The sequence below is a fragment of the Rousettus aegyptiacus genome, unplaced genomic scaffold, assembly GCF_014176215.1.
Source record: "Rousettus aegyptiacus isolate mRouAeg1 unplaced genomic scaffold, mRouAeg1.p scaffold_m13_p_9, whole genome shotgun sequence".
NCBI lineage: Eukaryota > Metazoa > Chordata > Mammalia > Chiroptera > Pteropodidae > Rousettus > Rousettus aegyptiacus.
Genome location: NW_023416312.1, coordinates 55,278,735 through 55,291,479, shown reverse-complemented (window position 1 = coordinate 55,291,479; position 12,745 = coordinate 55,278,735). Strand labels below are relative to the sequence as shown.

The 12,745-nt window shown below is 35.2% G+C and overlaps 1 protein-coding gene across 7 annotated transcripts in view; it reads right to left on the bottom strand.

Annotated features, from left to right (window-relative positions):
• DIAPH2 (diaphanous related formin 2) overlaps positions 1-12,745 on the bottom strand; it is a 776,708-nt gene that overhangs the window by 198,334 nt on the left and 565,629 nt on the right. For 6 of the 7 annotated variants that reach the window (XM_036226378.1, XM_036226380.1, XM_036226381.1 and 3 more), the window contains one exon: positions 9,979-10,143. In XM_036226378.1, the coding sequence (XP_036082271.1) occupies positions 9,979-10,143 (165 nt within the window). Of the gene's footprint in view, positions 1-9,978; positions 10,152-12,745 lie in introns of all 7 variants that reach the window. The other variant, XM_036226383.1, reaches the window with a different exon arrangement.

Here is a 12,745-nt window from a genome sequence, read left to right as displayed (position 1 = left end):
CAAAGATCATGCAGTCTGGAAAAGGCGTCATGAAATAAGCCATTTAACATTTTAATCAAAACTGAAGACATAACCAATGGCATTGTACCCTAAATGCTGAAGGCCATATCCATATAGGCATAAGCTGCAAAGATTGTTACAAGTAAATATAAATTTTAGGGTTTACATTTTCACAAGACTTTTATTATTTTAAGAAAACATATTCAGAATCTGAATACATACGTACATATACAGAGAAATGCCTGGAAAGATATATGCCAAGGTATTCAGCTTAATTATCTCTGGGTATTAGAATATCAGTTGATTTTTCCCAAGGGTTTCCAATTGCCTTACAACTTGCACACAAAAATTAAAAAGTTTACCAGCCATATGATATCATCAACATCTTTCAATGATAGCACCTAAAATAATACCTTACGGTGATCAAGCTGATAATTGAAATTATCATTATAATATTAAATTAATGTGACGGATGCATTATTACTTTATCTAGTACACATTTTCCATACTAATTTGAATCATCTCACATGGTTTTCCAAATAAAAATTAAAAAAATATATCTTTAGTAGAAAACCCTAAACAGGGTTTCACATTCTCAGCACTACTGACACTTTAGGCCAGACATTTCTTTGTTGTGTGCGTAGGGAGGGGGCCTGTCTCTGTACAATGCAAGATGTTTTAGCAGCATCCCTGGCTTCATCTCTTCCTTGGTTGCTGACAACCAAAAATGTCTCTAGACCATGCCAAGTGTTCCCTAGGGTGGAGGGTGGGGGACAAAAGCTTCCTTGTGTTAGGACCACTACCCTAAAGCAACACCAGATAAGTTAGTCTTTAAGCAATTGACTTTGCCCCAGGTAATCTGCATTGATTGGCCTATTGCTCAGTACAGCTGTCAGTCATAAGAAGTAACTGAAGCTGGTTACTCTTGTCCAAAGCATATGATGGATATACTTTAGATCACAATAATGACCTGAGAGCTCATTCCCTGGAAATGAAATAGCTGTTTCTTCACTTTGAACTCAGCATGTTAAACCAGAAAATAAGATATGTTTACAACTAAATGTAAACACCAAATAAAGTGAGGAAGTACAAAAAGGAAAAAACTTTAAATGTGAAAGGCAATACAGTAGAAAAACAATGACTGGATCCCTTTCACATGTCACTTCCTCTTTAAAGCCTTCTTTAATCCTACAGAATAAATGCCTCTCTCCTCCATTCTTACACACTCTTTGTATATATGTATCATATTTTATTATTAGTATTTGTTCCTTTTGACAGCCTTTCCCATGAGAATGTGAGCTCTGAAGGGCCAATATTTTGATTTTTTTCTCATCTTTGGTCATTTAATTCATTTATTGTTTTATTAATTTGTTAAGTAATTCATATATGTCCATAGTGATTAGCACTGTGCTTGACCCAGAATGTGTTAATTATATTTCTGATCACAGAGGATATAGAAATGACCACATTACAGAGTGAAATGTGCTAAGATGCAGGTACGAAAGCACACAGAAGGGTTATCTAGGTCAAAGTGAGAGAGTTAGGAAGGGCTTCTTAGATGAAGTGACTTGAAAAGCAACTGGAGAGTAAGTGAGGGAAGGGAAAGGGAGGACACGTGGTGGGCATAGCAGGAAAAAGGAGCTCCATGGGTAGGGTTCCATGGAGTGTCCGACCTCCTACTACCATGTACTAGGGGCTAAGGCATCTTTTCTGATAAAAGATTGATTAGCAAATGGACAAAGAAATGAGGATGAAACAGAATGAAGAAAAACTCAGCAAGCTGAGAGGTAGTACCAGCAGCATCATTAGCCTCTGGTATCTTCCTGCTCAGGTTAACAGGCAGAGACTTTGATAATAGTCAATAGCTTTGGCCAATCTCAAGGCCACTGGAAAAGGTCAGCTTATATATCCTCCTGCTCATGTTATAACTTTTCTACTTCCTGGTGTTTGGACAGAATTCAATAAAAACTTATTTATGTGGAACACTTCGTTGAAAATTTCTATGGGAGGTGTTGCTAGAACTAAAGCTACTGTATTTTGTTTCCTGGTTCTAGTTCTTACTAGACTTTAATTAAAAAAAGTAGGCAGTGAACTGATTTGGTTAATATTTTTGTAAAGTTCGGCCACGCAACAGACAAGAGTCTCACTCATGATTAAACAGGCGTCCTTTATTGAAAAGCAAGCAGTCCCAGGAGAAGTTCTCTGGTCCCGAGGAAAAGGGCCAGAGAAGTTGCACCCGGGCGGGGTCAGGGCAGGGTTTTAAGGGTGGCGTCCAGGAAGGGGAAGATTCAAAAAAGACAAAAGCACAGCACGGGGGCTCTTTCAGTGGTGTGTGGTGTGGCGCCATGAGTATAGTCCTGGCACCCGCGGATTGGTCCATGGGCCTCAGGTGGCTAGCAGGAGGGAGCTAGGGGCAGGGACTTGCCTCTAGGGCCTTTTCTGGGAGCACTGGGCTTACAATTTTCAGTGTTAATTACATTATCTTAGATTTTTAAAAGGCAATATTCATCTTGCTCTAAACAATTTTGACAACTTTTAGAAATATTTTTAGAAACATTTATATTTTTTCAATTTTTTAATGTTAATCTAAAATGTGTGCATCTTTTAAAATTATTTATATGAGTAGGGACTTTTATCGTGTTAGGGATTTGGGGTTTTCTTCAAGTCACGTATGCCATTATTAAATATTCCTTTAATTCCTTATAATATTTAGCTTTTTTATACAAGAAACAATTGTATCAGAAAAATAGAACATCTACTTCTGGTCCAAACTAAACAGTCAAACAGAATACAACAGTTGAGAGGTGACATCTTTTTCTAAAGAATTCGATAATGTCTGTATAATGCAGTAAGGTCAGTTCTCTGGCACACCTAGGAAATGAGGCATTCTGGTCAAATATTCTGCTTAATGGAGTTACTATATACTTTATATGGATTGCCTACTTTCAAAGAGTTGCAATAAATCAAAATAAACCTAAGGCTATGTAGCCTGGGTGGTCCCGGCAGAGCCAAATGGAATTATCTGGGTGTGTGTGTTTAAATAGAGGGAGTTGGTGGCCCCTTAGGGTTCCATTTGCATGAAAGGATTTAGGCCCGTACTTTATTTATCCCTGGTTTCTTGGAAAAGAAAGAAAGATTCATTCCTAGGTGTCTGAACAAATGGGAAAAGAAAGAAAGATTCATTCCTAGGTGTCTGAACAAATGGGAAAAAAAGGGGCAATGGTGGGGTTTATGTTCTTAGAACTGGAAAATTTTTTTAAGCCTCCAAGGAGAAAGGGATCAGGAGAAAAGTGAAAGGAACTGTTTTTATGAAGGTCATGTGAAACATGGCTACTTCTGCTCTGAGCATAACACCGCTCCGGTACTGCAAGGATTGGTGGCAAAACTGGAGCAATAGGAGATGGCAACCTCAGCCCAGATGTAGGCATTTCCATTGAGAGTTAACCTCAAGCAACTCTGTCAGCAAAAGGTATTTTGCAAAAGGGAGCTGGAGTGGTAACAGGTCAGGAGGGCAGGGCTTTGTCTGTTTTGCTCAATGCTATATTTGGATCATTCTAGAATAACAGGCACTCAAATATTCATGGGTAAATGTCAGGTGGTGATGATACCTGTTTTTGAGCCAACAATAGATGACACCAGATGTACTTCTGGGAATAGAGACTTTGCAAGGAGTTAGATTCCTGCTAGTGAGGGTAAAGAAGAGATAACTTGGGATATTTGTATTATTCTTCCTGAGATGATACCCCTTGGAATTCACAGGTGATGAGACCTGGGGACATTTACCTTATAAATAAAATTATACTATTTAAGAGGCACATCAAGGTCTTTGCAGTTTCTCAAGGGCCTCTTCATAATATTTATTCCATTGTATTGGTAAAGCAAAGATGTATTAATTTATGAGGCATCTAATAGTGATTTTGGATGCTGGAATTCTAGATAACGGAGTTTATATTACTATTAAGACTCTGTTAACCCATTTCTTGTTTAGGAAAAAAAAAGTGCAGGTCACTGCCAGCATTAATTGAATTTTACATAAACATGGTCTGACTACTTTTCAATATGAAAATAAAATATAAAAACTGTTCTTGGAGTTACTTCTAAACAAAACTTGTCTCTAATCCTAATGTAACAGAAATGTATACACAAATTGGATTCATCAAATGAATCTTCGGTTAACAACTGTTCGAGAATATTATTGACATCACACATAGGAATGCTACGTTTTCTAGGATTTGACATTTTCAGCAAATGAGAATTACCATATTTTGTAAACGGAAATACCACTACAAAAAACAGAATGCTATAAATAGGATGATCTCATTTGTTTCCAAAGACCATGGATATACTAAGCAATGAGAAAATAATAATAAAAGTGATATATTTCGTGGCAAACTTTTGGGGGTAAGGTTAGCAGTGTAATCTGTGAGTTATCTCAGGGTAAACGCTGCAGCCGTAAGTGCCGCTGGCAAGTATTCTCAGGACAAACGGGAAATGGGTTAAAGAATATATTTGGTTTCTTATGTAAGTCCACAATTTTTATAATACTGCACTGAAGTTTCCTTTAAATGTCAAGTGCTTTGTGAATTGAAGGTTTAAAAATGTGCCAAAATAACTTAGTCTTTTTGGATCAGGAAATACATATGCAATCTTTTTATGTAAAAACTCATCCTCAGTTCTTTAAAGGCAAATTGCCTTTAATGAATGAATAAAATGTTCTATATATTATCAATTTAGTCTTCTGAGTCTAACTAAATGCAGATGCTCACTTTGGCTTTCCAATTAGTTTCAATTTAGACATGATTGAGGCTTTATAAAAAGGAAGATGGCTTGAGAGAGATGAGAGCTTCTCATATTTAAGTATCTCCATAAACCAACATGGCTATACAAGGAGTTCTCAGACAAGTTTAGATTTTAAAAGAACAATTACTTAAGATGGAAAGAAGCACATCCATAATTGAGAATTAAGAGTAACCTCAGTTGTCATAACTCCGCATGCAATAGGAGCTACAGGAATAATTAAGGCGTAATGACGATCACACATTTGCCTTAGAGTCTTCATTCATTTTGATACTGCACTCCCTAAGTTTCTTTTCTAAGGAGCCCAAGTCTTCTTAGGTAGTAGTGGTTCCCAATCTTTTTGGTACTAGGGATGGGTGATCCTATAAGAATCTAATGCCTGATTATCTGAAGTGGAGCTGAAGCATTTATGTAATATTGGGGAGCGGCTACAAATACAGGTGAAGCTTCATTCACTTGCCTGCCACTCACTTCCTGCTGTGTGGCCCAGTTCCTATCTGTGGCCTAGGGGTTCAGCACCCCTGCTCTTAGGCACTTGCTGTTGTCTTATTTTGCTGCTTCCACTCTCCATACAAGACTTTTCCCAGTCTGGGAGGAGAATTCATGGTAAGTGATTATGGTTCATTCAGCCAAACCTTAGATGTTCTGGCTTTTAAGTAACCATAGTTCTTTTGATTTTTGTAAACCACTTTAATTTTCAACAGTTTAAAATTTATAGTTAGGCCACAGGTAAGTAATTCATTTTAAGTCAGGAAATTAACATTATCTTGTCACAATTTTTAGTTTTACTCTGTAATGTGGTGAATAGATTCAAAGTTAGAAGTAGTAAGAGAAGTAGACACAGATGTCAGTCAGGACATCATTGTAATAGTTCAGCTATTATAGAAATGGCGAAGGCCCAGAACCAAAATAGCCTCAGTGGGCTTGGAGAGGAATGCATGGATTCGAAATGTGTTTAGAAGGTAGAAGCAACAGGAATGAACAGTGGCATAAAATTCATCATTTGTAGATATCACTTAGCCTTGTAACACTTAGCCATGTTAATGCTCATTCATGAGCTGTTCGAAAATTGTTAAAGTCTCAGTTTAAAAAAAAAAAGTTAAAGTTTATCAAATGAACTATAGCCAATACTTATTTTATTGAGGGGAAATCTGCAAGCATGATTAGTAGCAAAGGTAACATTTTCTTCAAGTTATATCAATGAATCTAATTCTATAAAGTGTTGTTCCTATATTTCTAGTATATGAGATATAGAAGGAGGACACACACACAACAAATATTTATCGAGTGCCTGGGTAACATATTGTTCTTTAAAAAATAAAACAAAAACACACTGAGGCAGCAGGAAACTGACAGATTTATAAAAGAAAAAATATTTTCTATAATTTATTTGAAGCTATGGAAGTTATTGAAGTATAATACTTTCCTTGAACACTTGCCCAACAGCTGAAATTAATTTTTATGCCCAAGCAAGATACTGCACAGTGGTGAAACATATAAGGTTCACTGATTTTGAATATTCTATTCAAAACATCTCAAAAGAAAAAAGGCTGTGCAGTTGACTATTTGAGCTAGAATGACTGAATCATAAAGGAAAATAAGTAAAAAATATGTTTAGATATTACATAAATATGGAATTTTATGTTCTCCCACAAAATATTTGACTTAAATTTAGGTATGATGAATTAATCTTGCCTATGTTATAAGCAGTTTTTTAAAACTCTGATGACCTCAGAGAAACTAACTAGAGTCTTAATTCTAAATTTAGAAATGTTTCCAATTTTATATATATATATACCACACGCCTTCATGCCAATATACACGACGTTCATCTTGAATAGCTTTAATATCCTCATTAGTGGAATATATAATATGAATGATATGAATAATTAATAGAGCAGTATCTCATAGAAATTATACAATTTTGCCTTCATTAATTCAAATGTGATTATTTTGAAAAAGGTCTTAATCCATAATGTCAACCCCTTTTGTTTAATTCCATTTTCCTCATCCTTTAGAGGATATCTCTCTGAAAAAGATTTTTTGGTATGTGCATTTTGTTTATGCTATGCATGCCAAATAGATCTCCCAAAATGAAACTATGAGCTCATTTGGAAGTAATTTTTTTTTTGTAGCACATGAATCAGAACTCTTATTTTCTTCTCAGCACTACTGGTATTTTATTGCTTTCATCTATAGTCCAATATGCTTTTAGTGTAAGAACCCTGAGGCCAAACACACAAAGCACTAAGAAAACGGGAATTTCTGGAGATTACAATTTTTGTCTCTCTTTCAGGGTTCTTCCTTCCCCTGGGAGAGTGAAATCACTTTAGGCTAACTATGGAACAGGAACGTGGTGGGCACAAATGATTGACTCAAGTTGGTGATGTTGATTTAGGAGTGTTCGGCTTATAGGTCAGGTGTAAAACCCTTAAATCTGCTTGTCAAAGTCTGCTTGTCAACTTCCTATGGATTTTTCCAGACTCTGCCCCAGTGTCACTTTATGAAGCCTTCTCTGGCCAGCTCAGGCAGGGTTAGGCAGTTCCACCTTAGTATTATTATAGTACTCTGACATATTCTTATCAAATTATATTGCATTTACTTATCTTTCACTTATGTACAGAGAAAGATTATTCTCTTCCTTGTATTACTAGACTAAAGCGTTACCAAAATTAAGTTGGTTCTCAATAATAATCAAATGGATGGATAGAGAATGGCTAATACTCTCCATCTATATAACATAGATTACAGGGTGTTTTCACATAGTGGTGAGGAAGATAGGAATTACCATCCATATTTTATAGATGAGGAAACCCATATCCAGAGAGGTTACATGACCAGCTCAAGTTCAAAAGAGCTAATAGGTTGCACACCTAATTTTCATGCCAGTCAGTCAGTAATGATCTATGGATCAAAGTGATAGCACTAGTGTTTTATAAGACAGATAGCAATGACTGGCCAGGATGCATTGAAAGAGCTGGATACCTGTTTTGAAAGCTCTAAAACTCAATCTTAGCAGGTTCTCAAGAAGTTAAATGCACACAAAACCAGACTTCGGAATGTCAACTTATTTACAATGAGAATGATTTGTGACAAATTATTTCCTGTACCTAAGCTACATGCACAGTGAAGCCAGAAGACAAAAAATATATCTTATTTATATATGCAATACACATGACTATCTCCGAAGTTTTGACCATGACTCAGACTACTAAAGAAGGATTACTTCTTAGAGATCAGTAGTATAATCCCTTCATTTTACTAAATGAATGAATGGATGAATGGATGAATGGATGAATGAGAGAGAGAGAGAGAGAGAGAGAGAGAGAGAGAGAAGAAAGAAAGAAAGAAAGAAGAAGAAAGAAAGAAAGAAAGAAAGAAAGAAAGAAAGAAAGAAAGAAAGAAAGAGGAAGGAAGGAAGGAAGGAAGGAAGGAAGGAAGGAAGGAAGGAAGGAAGGAAGGAAGGAAGGAAGGAAGGAAGGAAGGAAAAAAGAAAGAAAAAGAGAAAGAAAAAGAAAGAACAAAATAGCTAGAAAGATAAATGACTTACCTACAGTGACATAGCTTGCTACTGATACCACGAGAGCATAGTATCAGGCCTTAATAATGATATCTTCACATTTTCTTAAAACAAGTTATAATTGCAAAGTTATACAAATATAATTCTTAGCAAGCCTTCTAAACATCTAATATGACTGAAGATAGGCTGTCACACAGAAATTGTCCTTCATCAAATGCTGCAATATTAAAGAAGTATACCATATTCTAATACGTCTGTATTGAGAAGGTGAGGGGCACAGACTGTTTTAGGATCCGATCCATGTTAAAAGAAGGCACTTTTTAATAGGGACTGACAAAATTATATTTCTTTTCTCCATTTACCTATAGACATTGATGTTACAAAAATAATCAACTGGATTTATCTTTTTGATGTGTCAACTGAAGTGTCTTTTCTAGCCCCATTTCTTTTCAACATATTTTTTTCCTCTTTGAAAATAATGCTGGATATTCACATGTTCATGTCATATTTATAAATTTTAAATTTTGAAAATAGATTGACTACACATTAACAGAACACACATTACTACTTATTGGCCAGCTAAAATGTTAAATATATGTTCCATTAAGGGACAAAGAGGAAAGACCAAAATAAGTCCGCAATTTCAGCAAAAAGGAAAACAAGTGATTATACTTACGAAAGTTTTTGGACATAGAACCCAGAGCTGGTAATAACCCAAGCTGGGGTGCTCTGGGCTCCAAGTCCTAAGTCAGCAGATGAAAACGAATGCTTTCCACACACATATTTGTATCTGATAGATTGTACAAGTCACAACAAAATTGAATGATTTCATGGGAAAACATCATCAATTTAGAGAGGGAGCCTTATTTAGCAAAACTGCTCTGAGGACAGAAACATACCTCGAACTGCAACGTGTTAGTTTGCTAACTGATCTTCCTGTTGGAGATAACTGCTAAAATTCCTTCTTTAAAGTACATGAACGTTTGTCTGTTTGATATCATCTACTGTGCATATCTTTCTTTACTAACATCAGAGTCTGTACTCTTCTATTCCTTCACCGATGCAGAGAAGTATTTCCAGAGCATCTATACAGCAAAGCTTTTGTTTCCCTCTAGCATCAGAACTGGCATACTAATTGCTCCCCTCCAATTAATGCTAATATTTATTGTTATGCACAAGAGTTACAGTTTGAAATAAGAGCCCATGCTCTGAAAGAAACTTTAGGTATTCGAGGTCATTTACACAGTCTAATTTAAAATAAGTTCCTCATCTAGAATATGAAAGACATTTGTTCATAAACCACAGCATTTTATTGTATTAACTGAAATATTATTTTAGATATGAATTTTTAAGCTAGCTCAAATTATAATATTATGCTGTATAAAAATTGGCCATTTATGTACCAATTCGTTTTACATAAAATTTCAGTGGAAAAAATCCCATGTATACTTAAAGTTGAAGATAATTCATTTAGGTCCCCATTGTACATTAAGCAAGCCAACATTTTTAAACTATGTCACAGATTTAAAATATCTGTCAATTCCTGTTACAGGGCTATAACATGAAATCAATATGGTCAATAGTTACATAAAATGCCAATAGAAAAAATTATTTAAAACAAAAGCAACAGGCTTTGCAATGCATTAAGACGTATTACTCACCAGAAACAAAGTTCGGAAGTTGCTGAGATCACCAAAAAACTCTTCTATGCTCACTGTCTTAGAGTCAAAAATAAAGTATTCTCCAAGATTCTCATAGAGCTTTACCATATTGTTGTGCATGGTGAGCAGTTTTTCATACTGGTCTCTGGCAGTCTTTGTAAAGCTGTAGCTTTCTGTTAAGGAACATGAACCAACAGTACCTCAAAAGGCAATCACTAGATGTTAAGATTGAATTACATCACCATTTCTGTAAATACTTACATGTCACTTTGCTAGGGTTGCCATGACAAAATGCAACAGATTGGGAATGAAACTACAGAAATTAATTTTCTCATAATTTTGGAGGCTAGAAATCCAATATCAAGGTGTTGGAAAGTTTGGTTTCTTCCGTGGCCTCTCCCCTTGTTGTAGATGGCTGCCTTCTGTGTCCTCACATGGAGATCCCTCTGTGTTGTCAGTGTCCTAATCTCCTCTTCTTATGAGGACACTAGTCACATGGGATTAGGGCCCACCCTTAGAACCTCATTTTAACTTAATTACCTCTTTAAAGGCCCTATCTCCAAATGGTCACATTCTGAGGTTCTAGAGGCTAGGGTTTCAACATTTGAATTTTTCACAGACACAGTTCGGCCCACAACAAATTGCTGGAGTCATTATATCATCTAGTGAGTTTTGAAAAACTATAAATTAGGTACAAGAATTTAATGCATAACGCTGAACAGGTCTGCTAGTACAGGTTTGCTAAATGAAAACACATAAGTATAAATACCCCAAACTGCCTCATATTTTTTTATGAACAAGGTAGGATAGAAACAAACACTAACAAAAAACTTAGAAAAAAGTATAAATTCTTTTAATGTACATATTCTACATAGAGAGGTTACAGTAAATTCTATATGTAGGTAATCAATAAATAGGTGTGTGTGTGTGTGTGTGTGTGTGTGTGTGTGTGTGTGTGTGTGTATCTCCATCCCACATGAGAGGAAGGGAGAGGAAGAAGGAGGAAGGGAAAGGGGAGAGAGAGATTCTGCTATAGTTCTGGAACGTTAATCACTCCAAGGGTTTATTCAAACCTAGATTCCTATTTGCTGAGCCTGAGCTCAAGGACCTGAACACTAATTTCTAACAAGTTCCCAGGTGCTGCTGAGGCTGCCAGTCCAGGATTACACTCTGAGTAGTATGTGTTAGAAAAGCTACTTATCCAGATATTAATTACATCGTTGTTTTACAAATTTTATCAAAAAAGTGGTAACAACCACTACCAAAGCATAAAATGAACCAAATATATAAATGTGTCTGACTAAAGGTATCTCATATATAAATTCACACTTACAGAAAGAAATTATAATATTCTCTTCCTGATTATAGAATATATCTTTTTGAAAATTATCTCCTTAGGGGACTCAGAAATATAAAATCATAAATAAGTGAACTAAAATTTTCAACAACTCAGAAGCAAGTACTGTGAACATTTTGGGGCATTTCCTTCTGGTCTTTCTTCTATTGCTATTAACTTTTTTAAAAAAATATTTAAATTAGTATCAAGTACACAGTACATTGGTTAGACATCTATATAGTTCATAAAACAATCTCCCCAATTGCTCCCTTCCTTTTACATGTTAGTTGATAAAAATGCTTCAGAGAAAGGTAAGCAGGCTAACCATGAAGAATATAGAGAACTAAATCCACCTTCCAAAATTAGAATTAAATTTATTAAAAATCAATAATGATCACAGAATTTAAATATCTTTAAATAGAAAGGTAATAGACTTGGAATTGTAAAAGAATAATAGCACAGTTTGTGACAAGTTATTTTAAAATTCACCACAGTGTATTAATATTTTGTGATAGTATTATTTTATTAGATACTGATAATTGTGTCTTAAAATACTTGATTTCATAATACTTTCTGACTTCTTCAGTGTGTTTTATTATAACCTGGGGCTAAATTTATTTTCCATGGGAAAATAGCTCTACCTATAGAATGGAAGTCAATGGGGAAATCAGATCATTTCTGGAAAATTACTTTGCAGCTGATACTTATGAAATACATCATGATTTTAAAAGTGAGATGCCCCCCTACATATGTTCTTTGTTATGCCACTTAAGTATTAGCATCTGCATTAGCAATCCAACAACCTCTTCCCTGCTAATAAGTGACATTATACCTTTCAACCCTCAAGTTCATTTTGATGTCAACAGAGCTGAAAGAATTAATGCATTTCTGACTCTTCTTTTACCAATGAAAATTATATGTAATACTACATACACATTTTGATTTCATCTCTAAGAATATCACCACTTTTTTTTTTTTTTACTTTTTAAAAAGTGTTAAACATCCTATTTAAGAGTTACGGAAATAAGACAACACCCTTCATTTCTTAGCGTGGAATGAAAGTGAGATTTTTGTTTTCTAGTCTCTCTTCCCTAAATAAAAAAGACTCATGCCAGAGACTTGCGAGGCAGAAACACTTTGCAAAGGTTACTTACTTGTACTCTATTTGCAATGCAAATTAATAAACTGTATATTTCGGAAGCCTCAACATCTGTATAGCACAGAGAAAAAGCCAAAGATAAAAAAGGCAAAAAACTGTTTCCCATTTATCATGGCACAGTTTTTCATGAGCTAAAATATGTCCATGTAGTGATACATGATTTCACAAATTTGTTCTCCTAGAACAAAAACTGATCTCAGAAATTCTGTGTGTGTATCAAACTGAGACAATTTGAAAAATTCTGGGAACAGTTTATCTTAGAAATAATAAAT